This window comes from Haliotis rubra, unplaced genomic scaffold, assembly GCF_003918875.1.
Source record: "Haliotis rubra isolate DU_JTF1 unplaced genomic scaffold, ASM391887v1 Scf121, whole genome shotgun sequence".
Classification (NCBI taxonomy): Eukaryota; Metazoa; Mollusca; class Gastropoda; order Lepetellida; family Haliotidae; genus Haliotis; species Haliotis rubra.
In genome coordinates this window covers 1887370-1903405 of record NW_025765126.1, presented here as the reverse complement: position 1 = coordinate 1903405, position 16036 = coordinate 1887370, and the positions used below count along the sequence as shown (strand labels likewise).

The following is a 16036-nucleotide window of genomic DNA, read 5'->3' as shown; positions in this document are numbered from 1 at the left end:
ATTCTTAACGTAACGGAAGTGAGAGTAATCTTTGTGCTCGAATCCCTGATGTTTCCGGATTAGGTTTTTCTCATCATTCCCGTGCCCATGGGTTTCAAAGGTGTACACAAACTGCATCACACATCTTCAACTTTTGTTCTGCTCCAATTCTATATTCTAAATTCTATTAGGTCTTATGGTGGAAGATAAGAGCCTGTGAGTTAGTTTGGTTTTAACGCCTCTTCAAGCAATATTAGGGAATCGGGGAAGGCTGTTTCCAAGGTTGAAGCAGCTGAATTGAGAACTGATTTCTCTTTCCACAGATTGTGGTAATGGAAGATTGGATGTGGAGTGTATAAATATTTTATGTATTTTGAATGTATAAATATTTAATTTATGATTGTATGAATGAAAACGAACAGCCATAAGACCGTGCTGTGGACGAATTGAGCACAGGCTTGTGGTTAATAGCATAAACAAAGACGAACGATGAAACACCTGATCCACATTAGTCAGCGCTAACACGGGGGACATTGGGCTAGCCCACAGACAGCACAGAGGAATATAGATAAATGAGTTAAATTCATCCTGTAAAACACCTGTGTGTTGATTTGAAATATTCGGATAGGACCAATGATTTGATACGAGAGGTTCCGCTGTATCGGGATTCTTAGAAGATTACGTAAACAACCCTCTACAATTTTGTCTCCTCCAACGAACCCATACTTATATTTATCCTGTTTTAATCAAACAGTTCGGCGTCGTTTGTTTACAATTATCAACAAACTTCTTTAAAAACGAAATGGTCTTTGAAGATTAAAGCTTGTTCTACAAACAAATGTGTCTTTAAGATGCTAAGATCTTTAGCAAAGCCCCCGAGGCATACTAAATGGTGTTGAAAGAGAGGGAGTTGTTTTCAAGAACAGTCCACTCACACGACTGAACGTATCGATTGATGTTTGTGCATGATCGATAGCATATCATTAATAGCATCAGCAAAACGTTTAGGTTTAGATTGGACGTGATCGATAGCTTGGCAATGTTATTATGTTTGCTACTGAACCAAATCGTTTTTCAAGCAATGTCGCAATTTGAAATGAATACCTCCGTGTTTATCGAGTTTTTTTCACAAACAAACATTCATTGCTGTAACATGTAATATGCATATTAGTTTGACATCAGTTCATACTATCCCTACCTCTCAAATAGTGTTAAATTTCACCAAAATTTCCATTTATCCAAACTTATCACCTACACATGTTTTAACATATATTTTAAGCCATTTGCGATCATCTAGCTATGAGTTGGGTGCGGCTTACAGCCGTGCCAGGATCTGCTAAATCGATGGTTGTCATACCCAAAACATATATGCGTGCTGTAGGTTGAAGTGTGTGCCCTGCTTCACAAAGAGCGGCACGATTTAGTAACTCCCGTGTTTTAACATGAGTTAGGACAGTCGGAGAGCTACAATTACTTTGTATAACAGGATCCCCTTGCATGAAGCGATCGTAACGATAAGGCGACTGTAACGCCCTTATTTTAACATCGACTTAGGACGGTCTTAGCTCTAAGATCGCTTTGTGCAAGTGGGCCCTAGCAGGTAATTCTTATCGTACGAGATGACGGAATGGGTCACTGTGTAGAAACGGTAATGTTGTAGTAAGCGTGTCGTTGTATCCCCACGGCGCTGAACGTTCTTCAAATTATCGGTCACTTGTATTAGTAGTTACAGGCCGCAACGTGCCATGTGACTCAGAGAAAAGAAGCCAAAAGTCACGTCGACAGGAAAAAAACTGACAAACCCTACCAGTAATATCAAGCATTAGGAACCACCCACGCCATGGGATCACGAGGAAACACCATAAGCATATCCGATTCATACACGCATGCGCTCACACACACATACGCGAAGCACGTACACGTAACCTGGACATGAACAACGTTGTATACAGAATATGGATAGTACAACACTTACATATTGTATGTCCAATTCTGATCCGTTGACATGTCTACTGGTCACTAAAAAATATAATGTGAATATTAACCATATGTGAAAGTTCCATGAGTCTACTTTAAAACCCTTATCTGTCAGGCGTTCATTTGTAATTGGGTTGAAATAATCATTAAAATGAAAAGCGTTAACGTTAATATTTTCTGATTAGAACATCTTCCAAGGAATATGTATGAACCGGGTACGGTTTTGAAATTGGTCACCTACACGTGAAACAACAACACGGCTTGTTTAGACAACTGTTGTAGTTAAGCTCTTTACTTACTGATTATAATGTAAAAGTAAACGATTGTTAGGCAAGAGTTCTGTTGTTTTTCAGTTTAATGACTCCGTTTTTATCCTTGATGACAGACACACGACAGAAAGTTGAAGAAATTCAACACAAGTCTGAAATTCTTCTTGTTCATTCCTCCATTCGATCGTTTGGACATACCAAACACACTGCTTAGAGTCCGTAAATCATCAACAATTTGCTTGCAGTCCTTAAATCAACCACAAACATAGCCTAACCCTAAGCTTGTTCTGTTTCTACAGGTGGATGCGGCGTTGATGAACACGGGCCATGATCTCCTGCTGAAGGTGAACACCACATACGAGCCTTACTTCACATTTACTGGTGGTCCATTGTCATATAAGTAAGTTTATCACCACTATAAAGGGAACCTTTGTTGAGTTTACTGGGTCTACATGGTCCCGTCATTCCCGACTTCAGATTATAACCCAAAGTGTTCTTTTTTCGCCCAGTAACTAGTGAGTCACACGCAAACATGCTCAGCAGTCAACGCATCCTAACGATTTTGTATAATGTTGATAATGAGTCTGCGAACTGAAATAATCATTAATTTGCTAGGAACACAATAAACAAGTACTCCGGAGAGACCAGAGTAGCTTGATGCTGCTTTCAGGATTATTGAGTACCAGTAACGACAGTTGAACGTCCAACTATCACTCCCTTTCAAAATGCTGTTCATCTGCCAAGGGGTAGTGCCAATAAGAGATTCAGCACAATTTAGGAAAGAACAAAATAGTCGACAGACAGAATGTAACTCTGAATTATTGAATGCGTCTACATCATCAAAACAATACTGTAGAGCACTTTTGTGAGGTCCAACTTCCTCAGAGACGTGACGTCAGGTGAATAGGTGTTTGACGTTGAGTGACGGATGTTCATGCGTGTGTGTGTTGCTAGTCCGGACTAATGCCGGTTTTATAGTGCTAGCCTACAAAGATACCACGTGGCTAGCCGACTCGGACACACCCACACGGCTAGACCTTGTTTCATCACCATATTACTCAAGTACTATATTCTGACGTCTTTTGCGCCATCACGGAATCTAACAATCAAGTCTCAAAGAGGACGAAAGGGGTAGTACAAAATGACAGTATGCTAAAATATCAACATAATGGCTTTTGGTTGTTACAATAATTCAGTTGAACATATTTAATTGATTTCTGTCATTTCTGTTTCCTTTCCACAAGCGATGCCTTCGTTGACTGGCTCTCCTGGTTGGTTCAGAAGCTTTCTGCTTTCATTCGCTGTAGTTTTTCTATTTCAGAAGCAATGCTTCAGTTTTGAGGCTGAATGATGATGACTGTGGCGTTGCCCAGCACGCAATCGCTCTCTATAATGTTTCTGCATATAGACAAATGAATAATAATTTCAGGTACAGAGTTCACCAGATAAAACTTCATTATGGGCGAGTTGACCAAATAGGTTCGGAACACTCGGTCGCCGGACGTCCATTTCCTATAGAGGTAAGATCATAAATGCCATTTTTGATTCGTCTGTATTTTTCACAAACTGTAGGGCCGTGAATCCAAATACAGATACAACAACGTATAAAATATTTCATTAAATTCATCTTATAAAACATGGCTGTCAGGTTGCATAAACTACCGGGCAAAAGAAAGTTATCACCGACTTCACTTCAAAGACATACATGTATGTGACATTTATGATAATTATTTGACAATCAGAAATCATTTTCCAATAATGTGACTGAAAAGTCATTGTAATGCTGGCCTTGCATTTGCTGCAATTCATTAAGAAAGAGTCAAGGGGTCAAAATAGCAAAATTACACCAATCAGTTCATTCACAAAGTGCATAAAGAGTCCCTTGAGTGACAGGAGGTCGAGTGTGACCACCTAGGGCATCCATACACGCCAGCACAATCATTGGCGTCGTCAGTCAGTGGGAATCCAGTCCAAGAGAGTCTGTTCATGTTCCCGTTGGTTCGCTGGAGGTGGTACACGCTGTCTCAGCTGACGATCAAGGTTATCCTAGAGATGTTCAATGGGGTTCATGTCTGGAGAACGCGCTGGCCAAGGCAATACGTTGATGTTAACGTTGTGCAGGTATTCTCGAACAATTCTGGCAGTGTGAGGCCTTGCATTGTCATGCTGCAAACTGTCCCAACACTTCAACCCTGTAATGCCTGGCATTCAGATTTCCTCGAATGATAACCAGTCTTGCTGTTCTCTGGCCACAAATGCCGCCCCATACCACCGCCCCTCCTCCATCCCTTTAAAGGGATGCACTTCTCCCAGTCTTGGCTCCAGTCGCTCTCCTCTACGTCGAACTCTGCCATCGTTTCTGTAAAGACTGAACCAATTTACCTCAGGCTCTGTAAAGAGTACTCTGTCCCAGTCACCCGTGAAGGTCCGGATTAGAATATTGATCTTCAATAACCCATGCTTGTCGTAAGAAGCGACGAACGGGATCGGGTGGTCAGGCACGCTGACTTGGTTGACACATGTCATCGGTTCCCCATTGCGCCGATCGATGCTCATGCTGTTGATCACTGGATTGTCCGGTCTATACTCGATTATTTACAGACCGCCGCCGTATAGCTGGACTATTGCTGAGTGCGGCGTAAAACTAAACTCACTCACTGTCCCAGTCCCGTCACTGCCACCAGCGTACAGTTCGTGCCCCTTCCAAACTGCGTTGACGGCGTAGACGGTTCAGGGTCATTCAACGGAAGCGGACGTAGGTACGCACACCAGCCATTCCAAGCTGGAAGGACTGTTCGCCTGCTGATGGCGTGTCTTAGTGCTGTCCTCGCCGTCGCCGTCACGAATCTGTTCCGGAGGTGGATCTGCTGGATATAGAGGTCTTCGGCCGGTGTGTTTTTTACTGCATGTTTGCTCTGTCCAGCATCGGCATTATGCCACGACCATGTAGTTGCCTTTGGACCCATGTTCCACAATTGCCTTTTTCACCTTTAAAAAAATGCACGATTCGTTCGAAGTTTTCGGACAGCTGCGTTGTTATTGTGACCATGATGCGTATTGGAGAATGTTTTCTGCTTGGGTTCAGCATTTGTGTGTTTTTATACAATTACTTTAAAGGGATGGCTTTCCTTTGCCCGGTAATATATAAACGCCAATGCGAATTCTTTTACGTAACGTCACTGTTGCAATGGAACTCTATCGTGTTCTGTCCTACGTTGGTGATTTGTGTGGATACACAACTCAAAAGTCAACACTCTCGATGGGGAAACTATGCTATGTTTTGAATACACAATGTCATTTAGAAAGTCGTCAAATGTAATATCTGGTATATTTGGGATTACACTTTCTCAGAACTTTACTGACTAAGTGTAATCCCAAACACAACATAATATTATATTTTATGCTGTTTTGTCTGCTTATCCGAATACAAAGTAATTAAGAACACCCATTCCGATCTCAGTATGAATCAACTATTAATGGGAAACATGCACGTTTTAGTTACAGATATATGGATATAACCATGATTTGTACAGCAACTTCACAGAATCTCAAATGATGCCCCATGGTATTGCAGCTATATCTATATTTGGTATGGTGAGTACAATCAGTTTTTGTCCATTTGTATATAATCTCATAAGGATCTTTACACTCTGTTGATCATTAGATAAAAGTATTTTGTGTCAATATATTTTAAAGCAAACATGAAACAAACACAATTGTTGATGGAATAGATCTCCAGTAGTTCATGCTTGTCGTAACAAAAGTATCAGAATCTGTGATCACAGCGTGTAACCTGGTCGAATGTGAACCATCAGGCAACTGACGACTTGGAACGTTGCTCTTGCGAAACGCCTATAAAATATGACTAAACACAGAGGCAAAAGTTAGTGTGGCACAAATACAGCACTTGTAATTGTAATTGTTTACTGCCGCGAATACAATGTCATTACGTGGAAAGAGAATTGTTTCAAGGTGTGGTAACAATCTCCAGCTGATAAGAACAGCGCACCTGGCATTTAACAATAGAGGGCGTTCACAAGCAGGTTCACACAGTAAGTAGCAAGTGTGTCCACCTTGTGCATTGATGCAGACCTGGCACCTCCGCCTCATTGACGCTGCTAAACGTTCATCCTTCAGGTCGTTCTTGATTTGGCGGTGTCCCTGTACCGTTGTTGAAGGATTCGGGTGACAAATCAGGGGATCTTGCAGGCCAGAGTAACACAAGGTTTTGACTAAAACACTGCTGTAAAACTCGAGCAACGCGTGGTCTGACGTTATCGTGTTGAAACGTCAATTTGGTCTGCTCTGTTATAAAACTGTAAAGCGTCCATTTGCAAAATCACGGCTCGGTACCCCCTAGCATTCATGCTCCCCTCAACCATATCCATTGGCATCTGCAACTATAATCTAACCCCAGATCCTAACGAAACCACCAAAAACGTTTCCTTCCAAAATACATGTGCTGATGTAACGTTCACCTGTGCGCATGTGCCCTGTCGTTGTCCTGTGAAAACGGAAACGTGATTCATCGGTATGGAAAGCTGTTATCCACTCACTTGCTCCCAATCAAAAGTGTTGTCAGCTGCACTGGAGACGTTGACTCGACCTCCTGGCATCAGAACTGGCTGTTGGATTGGACGTCTGGCATGGATGCCGTTGACGCGAAGATGTCTTTGAACTGTTCTCGCAGATACACCTATGTTGCCAGGTATGGTACGGCCTGTAAGGTATGCTGGCTATAACATGTTTCGGAGGTATCAAACGGTCTTCAAATGGGGTCGTTTCTGTTGGGCTGCCACAACTGGTCGGTCTATAGCGTGACTGTTCTGCTGAAAACGTCACCATAAGTGCTAACTGGTGTTTCTCTGGACGTTGAATCGACGAGCAACGTCACACTGCGAGGTACCAGACTATAGCTCTCTATATGCCATTATCTCGGAGACGTGGCTTGTCAAACATGTTCCAGAATGATGGATGGAGGTGTTTTTCTGACTTATAATTGTGGCCATCTTTCCCGAATCTGGCATGCGTCCTGAAAATTTCGTGCAGTTTGAAAAACAATTGGTTGTGTTTCTTCAACACACTATTTCTCTGGTTCAAATCCAAAAACGTATCATACTAAGGAGACATTTCCATGTCACAATAACTTTTGCCTCTGAGTATACAATGTATGTTCACTTTTGAGCACATATTTTGAACAATGTCAAATCACAGGACAAATTGTCTACAACGACACATATTCTCTTTCTGATCGACAGATAGGCGAGGAAAAGAATACTGAATTTGAAATTTTGGTGCAAGCATCACAGCAAACAAAATTCAAAGGTAAGAGTAACATTTTCTATCCCTATGTCATGCTCCTTCAAGTAAGTTTAACATGGACTGTATATGCCCAAATATAACTACCTTTGCAATTTCTACTGACAGGTTTATATGTATAGGTACAAAGGAAAAACATGGTAGGAAAATGATGGCATCTATTTGTGTTGCACAAAAAGGCCATATGTATCTAGTGTATGGATTGGCATATTATCAGTGAAGGCAGCCGATCACTCGACATGCACTGTAATCGCATGTCAAAGCCATTTCCTGCCTTTGTGCTGTTTGAGAAAAGAATCTGTAACCACAACCCCATACGAAAACCTTAAGGACAACTTCATTCCTTGATTCATTTTGTCACAAAACGCCCTGACCTTAGATGTAACTACATATCTGTCTCCATGCAGGACCACATGCAGAAAATTAAAGAGTATGCCTTCTGAAGATTATTGAGACAACATCATGTGAAATACTGCACATCCTCGTAAATAGCATATCTTGATAAGTTTGGGTACTAGATACGGGAAACCATGAAGCTGTTTCTTCATGCATGTAAATCGAAATTTTCGCTCGGATTGACAAACTCAGAACACGGGACGTTTTAGCGTCAGATATGCCATATCGAACATCTTGTTTCGTTCATTTCCATACCATTAGTTTACTCCGGCGTTTGATGTCAATATTGTACAGCGTTTGAGGTACACACGAGCAAGTTCACTCCACCAATGAGATTCAGATGATTCTTGCTCAAATGATTCTCGTGTCAGAAATGCAACACGAGCGCCTTTTGAAACTCTTTTAGCTTTGATTTTTCAAGATGTTTTATGGTAGACATTTCAAAATGTGCCTCATTTGACTTATGTAAATCCCTGTTGCGACTTGCACATGTTTGTTGACTTGCCTTTGCGTGTGTTTCAAACTGGTGGGCACCCTCACAGTGATTCATAAACATCTGTTGTAATATGGTTGAAATTCCACTGATAATTCTTAGTTTGGATGAATTTTTGATTTGTTTTTATATTGAAGTATGGCAATTGTGTTGCAGGGGATATTTTACAGCTTGGTGGATTTTCTATATTCCATTTATTACCTGAAACTGATTCCTACCTCACTTACGAGGGTTCACAGACGCAACCGAGCTGCATGGAAACAGTCACGTGGGTTATACTCAACAAACCCTTGTATGTTACGAAAGATCAAGTAAGACCTGGTTTCTGACATATTTCTGTGAGTGAGTGAGTGAGTGAGTGAGTGAGATGGGTTTTCCGACGCGTTGTACAGTGTTTCAGTCACAGCGTCTTAACCTTATGTGGGGAGAAATACGTCATGCAGCTTTAGACATTTACTACTCAGGCTTGGGTGTTGTGCTGAATAACCTGGAAACGTCTTTGCATCCCATTCTCCTATCTCTATATTTTAATACAATAAGGACACATTAACAAAGTCCCCTAAGAGATATAAGCCAATTAGTTACCTCTTATTTTGAGATGACAAAAATCGATCGTCTTGAACACGTTAATGTTCATGCTTTTCCACTCAGCGTCAAAGTGAACACCGTTTTTAGAGCATGTCTGTCACATTACGATGTTTCAGGTTAATATGAGTTGAAAGGTATCAGCATCGCAGGTCGAAAGCTTAAACAAAAATACAACAACAATAAGATCAGGTTTACCTACGAGGATCTATATCGTGGCGAACAAGGGATTCAAACTCACGACAAACTGTGCCTTGCACAGCAAGGGGGCACTACCCGGGGTCGCGATATTCATTGTCATAAAATTTGCTCGCAGGATACATGTTCTCGTTAGAGATCTTCAATGTTTAACTTGTATTGATATTCGCCGACCTAACCGGAGCCTCCTTTCACTCTTCAATGCAAACCGAGCCCTTTATGGCCTTTATTTTAATCTATTTACGCTTCATAAGGCTGAGATCCGACTTGTCTAGACGGGGGATTTTATACTAATGATTTCCATCAACTTGTATACCCAGCCTTGCCAAGCATTAGGGAAAGTTCAATACTATAAATAACTGTGAAATTACATGAAAATTCCTAGTGTGGTCTGTTAAGTTGATATATCCCGTAAGTATACGACAAGCTGGTATTTCGAATGTACATCATAACCAATGATTAGTCACTATTTAAGTTAGCAATGTTCAAACGTTTAAAGTGTCGTAATTACAAACAGATGTGTCGACTCCAGGGAGTTCGTGTTTTGGGTGAATTCCTCCTGTTTCAGTAGTGAACTATTTGTCATGGTTAGAGTACTGATACATATAATCAAGGCGAAATACGATTTCGAAACCGCGATTAGCAGATTCTGACTTTACTAAGTGATACAACTCTGCACATCGATTTGTACCTCCTGAGCCATTCACTCGCTCTGATATTAATATCATATACAGTGATAGAATACTCTGGGTTTCGCACATTATACCCATGTGGGGAATCGAACTTGAGTCTTGTTCCTGACGAATGAACACTTAATTCACTGGGCTACCCGACTGCCACTTATACAAATTAATGATACATATAATCTGCAACCAAAACATTTAACATGAAAATGTGGTAACAATATCTCCCAGGTTGAAAGGGCTCATTTACTTGGTACGTTGTATCCGAGTTTTAGACAAATGTTTCGGAATAATTGGATGTCCATAAAGAACAAAGAAAACAGTTAAGATATCTGCGATAATTTAAGCAGACGAAACCCGATCAACACATTATGCTATAAGCATCAGTTGCTATAGTCACTGGGGTCCGACGTGACCCAACTGTCGGTATATTGCCACTATCTCTGACAGCAAATTATCGATATCTAGTTAAGACTATTAAATAATATGAGTGCAGTTCTTCTCCATCAATAGATCAATAAACACAGCGGAATAAACAAATGCCGCCGATCGTTATCTTTGCACTTGTACCTATCCCCTAGATGGGTAAAATATGTTACTCCCAGCTTTGCGACTAGTGTTGGAATTTTACTTCAAGCGTTATAAAACCATGTTCACAGGGACAACCAAAGTATATCAATAGTGCCCTTGCAACCGTTTTTAGTGCATGGAAATTATTAAGAAGGTGGATTAGGTTTTGATACAACTATAAAAGTCACGCCTATTCCCACATCATGGTGATGAAGACCAAAAAATAATGTAGATATGTGTCCTCTGATTTCAGAAAGATACAGTAAGGATAATCGAATATAACTACATTGCTCTGGTCAACCATCTCTCGGTACTTTTGTTTTGAGGACATTCAGACCAACAGGTCTGAGATCATGCTTTTTCTAAAAATACATCTTTCTCTTTCCATCCCACAGTCAATTAACTATTGCTGGAACGTGTATCTATTGCAACAGTCAAGAAGGACTAGGAAGCCAGTGCCAAAGTAAACTAATTATTGCCATATGCCCTTGGTACATGTAGACGTGCATCACAGTGAGCATTGGCAACCAGGAATCTCTACACAAACACTGACAGGAATTTATGTCTGATGCATTACTCTTATGTGAAATTACTTTTTCCTTTTCACAGTTAAATAGCTTGCGCCAGCTGCATAAGGCGCACGAAGGATTGCCCCAGGTGCTTATGGAGAACAATTTCCGTCCACCGATGCCTTTAAATAGACGCACCATCAGAACAAATATAGCACCTAAAAAACAGGTAGGTAATATTCGAACAGTATGTGGGTGGCCTTCCTCATTCTTGTGCCCTAGGGACTCGTGGAATAATTGGTCCCCAGGACCCCCTGCATTGAGTGTCGACTTGAAGGAGGATGGTTGTGTCATCTTAGCATTGGTCGTTGCTCACGTTGCCAAACGGTGAATTGACCTGCCCAGTGAGATATACCGACAGTCATGATGTATCTGGAATATTGCTGAGTGATGCGTAAAACAATATTCACAAGTCCTTCCTCATGTGTGGCTGGTCTCACGATCAGCGAACTCGCTGTGCTTTGTCCAGGACGAGAAAGAAAGTAGGATATATATGTATTTAAAGCAGTGTTGTTGTTTCTGTATGACATATTCACATATCGGTATGTCTCACTGGAGTGAAAGAAGCAGTTAATGTGGACTATTTACCTCTTTATGTGACGTAGAACTTAAATATTTGTATCTACGTCTGTTTGCTGAACGTATAAAACGTATTGACGATTATTTGAGAGGTTTTTCAAAGTAAACCAAATATAGTTGTGTATTTACACTGCTGTAGGAACATTAAACACAGGTCTGTGTATAAATGTGTGTGTCCTCAAGTAACTGTTAATCATTTCTTTTTTGTTGAAGGAACAGAACTGTGGTGTAAAGAAAATAACATTTTATGAAGGTAAATCAATTATCAATACTTATTTTGGATTATTGTATTTCATTCTCTAGAAGGTATTAACTTTATTCCAAGTGTTTAATTTATCTTGAGATTGACGTTCGCGTTTACAACGGTTTGAACTTAGTGTCAATACAATTATATATTATTTGTAATAGTTTATAACGCTTTGTCTCACCTTTAATTTCAGTCAATGACAAATACAAGGTCACATGATTGATCAACTGTATCACAAAGACATCACGGGGATAAAATACTTCTCACTACCTGAACAGGTGAAACATTTCCTTCCACTGAACCCAACGAATCTTGGGCATGCCAATTTTTGTAATAACAGTATTCCAAAGACAAGCTAAACATTTGTAGTGGTCTGCTGTCTGAGTATTAAACGTAAACGAACGTACACAAATGTTGGTCAATATGTGTTTTATGTATTAATTAAACCTTACAAGAAGCAAAACAAACTTCACCATGTCGTGTTGAATCAGAAACTACACCACGGTAATTACTTCTAGTGTCTATACCGTCTACCTCCATCGTTTATTATAATAGGTTTTCCATTTCATTTGACCCTATTTTGTGAGTGGCCATTCTTGTACATGTGTGGAAATCCAAGTGAGAATTTCTCACGCACCACGATTAATTTTGTCATGATAATATCGAATCTAATCATCTTATCCGAAGAAACATTTTCCCCACAGGTCTGCCTGTTCATCACATTCACCTTTAGTCTTTCTCTGGGTTGGTATTGGAGGAATTCTAAAGGGACAGCTGAAATACGATTATATAGTGGTAACGGTGCAACAATGTCGAGGAGTACAGCGACGGATTTCTCATCAGAGGATGGTAGCGAACTGACCAGCCGTGGACAACAAGCATCTATAAAGTGTGCTGCAGGGGAAATCAACAAAATGTGCATCTGAGGCTGGTTCACGGAACTATGCTAAAACAGCGTTTCGTTTTATTTGAAACTAATTTGACAATTTATGTCTAGTTCATAGGACAAGGGGCTCTGTTTGACATTACCATCGACGATTACCTTACATGGACAAATGTGACGGTACCTTCAAAAGGCATCCAAAGCAAGACTTCATCAAGATAAATGACGTGTATGTGTATCTACTGAAATTTGAATATTTGATCAGAGAGCATCTCATATTCAGAGACGGTTGAGTGGTTGTCTTTGGTGTCTTCCATGGGGTAGGTATACGATGAGGTTGAGGGAGAGTGGCAGTGCTACACTACGAGGATGAATTACATGCTAACTATGCAAACTGGCAAATCAGCCACATGTGCTAATTCCAAGAATTGTTATTACTTACTTCCATTAAGCCATATTTGTTGTATGCGTATTGTGTTAGAAAATGACAAGTAGCACCGATAGGTTGTTTATTGTAAAGGTATAAAGCAAACAAATCAAACTGTATATTCATAGAAGACCGTATCAGAAAATGATATACTTTCATATACGACTCCTTCTTATGACCTTGACTTCATACACGGTTACGTGAGTAAGTACAGTTAGGTCTGACACAAATCTGTTTTGTAAGTCAACCACAATCTCAGAATTCAAAATAATTGCTAATTTCGTTGCCTTTCCTTCCTGAACATGCTTCTTTGGATTTCCGGCTATTAAGTATGAACAAAGGGCGAAAATGGGGAACTACCGTAACTTCAAGTGAGTGGGTTAAGATTGTAAGTAACATCAACAGTATTTCAGCCATATTTTAAGCCCTTAACTTCAAGGCACAATAAAGTAGGTATGGACAGGTATGTACGCACAGGTGATGCTTTGCCTTATGTTTGTACAGTTTAATAGACAGTTTGGGTCAAAGATGTGCTCCTGTCTAATTTTTCGAAACACGCACTTTAAAAGCGTTTAAAACACTGCATTTAAACATTTGTGCTGCAAGTGTGTATTTTGTGATAAGAGATTCGTCATTCAACAAAGTTTTGAATCCTAAGTCATATGAACATAATCGTTAATTTGTGATTGTTTCCTGTACTTATGCATGGAACCTTGTGTTACCTTGTTTTGTCATGGAGTAAAATACCTGGAATACCTTCGTGCTGAATGGCGCAAAAGAACGTCTTAAAACGTTCGCTGCAGTCGTACTGATGATTGTGGGAAATTCGAGAGCACTTTGAGGAGGACAATAATCAGCTTTGCTTGTTTGGAATATAAGCTCAGCACGTTCAGTTAATTATCCCGACTTGCGGCCATCAAGCACATATATTTCTATTATTCCTGACAAATTGTTTACGTGCTGAAGTGCTCGATTTAAATCTGATGACATTACATTTGATTAAGTTGATTAAAACATAGGCTAATAATAGTAATGTTTGTTTCCGGAACAACCACATGGGTGGACTACAATGCATGATTACGATTGGAGCTTGTACTCATTTGAGTTTCGATGGGCAAACTTCACTCATCTATACGCTGGTTTGAAAAGCAACACAGATGGAAGTACGGTATAGCACAGCGGATGCCGTCTTGTATTACTTGATATATGCATATATAATATACATTCATTAATACATCAGATACGATGGAGAGCAAAGGACTCGACGAAGAATATTAGGAATGTTCATTCATTTATGCATTTAGTCTTGTCAACAACACATTTTCGACGATATGATACGTACAACATGCACCAAAATCCCGTATTTCTACATGACACAAACATTAATGATTTTATTGCGAATAATATTAACTGCTACGGGTATCATCGTTTGCTTTTGGGTCTTAGATTTGCAGTGCTTGGCAACACATTTCAGCTTCGGAATATTTTTTCACGTAATTATTTGCTCTAACGCAATTTTAAGTGAATGTATGTTTTGCCCGAGATTTAATTAGGTAATTATATCAGTTAAGAGATTTAACATGTTGGTGCCGACAGGAAAAACACATCCAAAACAAAAGTAGGGAAAACAATAAGCACGTGTATGAATATAAGAGGGTAATGCAGTTTTACTTAAAGACCGTCGCTCTTAGCATTAAGGTACACAAATGACCATGGCCGCCACATGAGATGACTGCATGTGACGATTGCTGAATGTATCCACAAGATTCAGAAATTCTGGCATTGAGACATCACTCTACTGGTAACAGGCAACAGATCGTGTACCCTCCTTACACATTCATTTGTACATATTTCATATGACGTTGGGTCTACCATTATATTTCTCCTCTAGAACCAATATTTGCTTGTTGAAGGTGTGTTAGGGTTGAATATGTATTGAAAAACTACATTTGTGGATGCAATAATATTTCTTTGTTCAATAAACTATTTTTCATTTTTTCATAGTTTGGTATTTCATTTAATAGGGTGTGAACCTTTGTAGGTGGGAGAAAAGAAAAGAAAGTTCGTGAACACACTGGTAAATCTCCCCAAACACAAATGAGTAGCTATAGAAGGACGTGTTTTCCATGAATTCAGTCGTCCCTTGAATTGGTGCTTCGGGTATCCCAACACTATTCTACAACATTCATCGGGCACCCGGGTTTCATTCACTTCACGGATTACACGTGAGGTCCCATCTCCGTCTTGCTTGTCGTGTTTGCAATATTGTTACATGTGATTTAACGCTGTAACAAGGATTCGTGAATCATGAGTTCATCACTCAACTCTATCACATTATCCTTGATGAGTCAGCATTATATCCATGGACATATGGACGTGCTTTTCCGAAATTGCTACAATGGTACAGGTCTCTACCTTGTGTGACATATACTGAACAATACATGTATATAACGGAAACTACACACACACTCTCTCTCTCTCTCTCTCTCTCTCTCTCTCTCTCTCTCTCTCTCTCTCTCTCTCTCTCTCTCTCTCTCTCTCTCTCTCTCTCTCTCTCTCTCTCTCTCTCTCTCTCTCTCTCTCTCTCTCTCTCTCTCTCTCTCAAACACACACACATTTCCCAAATGTGTCGCCTGTTGACTCCAAGACATTATAGATTCCATAAAGGTGTTATGTTTTGTTTTTGGCCACCGCACCGTCTCATCAAGGCCACACCAGTGCCGCTCTCTGTAATCAGAATTCTTTGCATTTAACACGGTTCTGGTCATGTCAGCTTCAAAAACGGGACTTCAGCGGAAATTGCAACAGGAACCAAGGCCATGTTTATGTCGACGTCGTGTTTTTCAACGCAAGAACTGAATT

At 40.2% G+C, this 16036-nt stretch overlaps 1 protein-coding gene across 1 annotated transcript in view; it reads left to right on the top strand.

Annotated features, from left to right (window-relative positions):
* Window positions 1–15170, top strand: part of LOC124265168 (putative carbonic anhydrase-like protein 1) — a 74390-nt gene extending 59220 nt beyond the window's left edge. Inside the window, exons 4-12 of the mRNA XM_046699959.1 lie at window positions 2525–2625; window positions 3655–3745; window positions 5724–5819; window positions 7484–7550; window positions 8590–8744; window positions 11079–11207; window positions 11831–11870; window positions 12058–12142; window positions 12569–15170. Coding sequence (XP_046555915.1) covers window positions 2525–2625; window positions 3655–3745; window positions 5724–5819; window positions 7484–7550; window positions 8590–8744; window positions 11079–11207; window positions 11831–11870; window positions 12058–12083 — 705 coding nt within the window. The 3' untranslated portion in view covers window positions 12084–12142; window positions 12569–15170. The remainder of the gene's footprint in view (window positions 1–2524; window positions 2626–3654; window positions 3746–5723; window positions 5820–7483; window positions 7551–8589; window positions 8745–11078; window positions 11208–11830; window positions 11871–12057; window positions 12143–12568) is intronic.
* The last annotated feature ends 866 nt before the right edge of the window (window positions 15171–16036 follow it).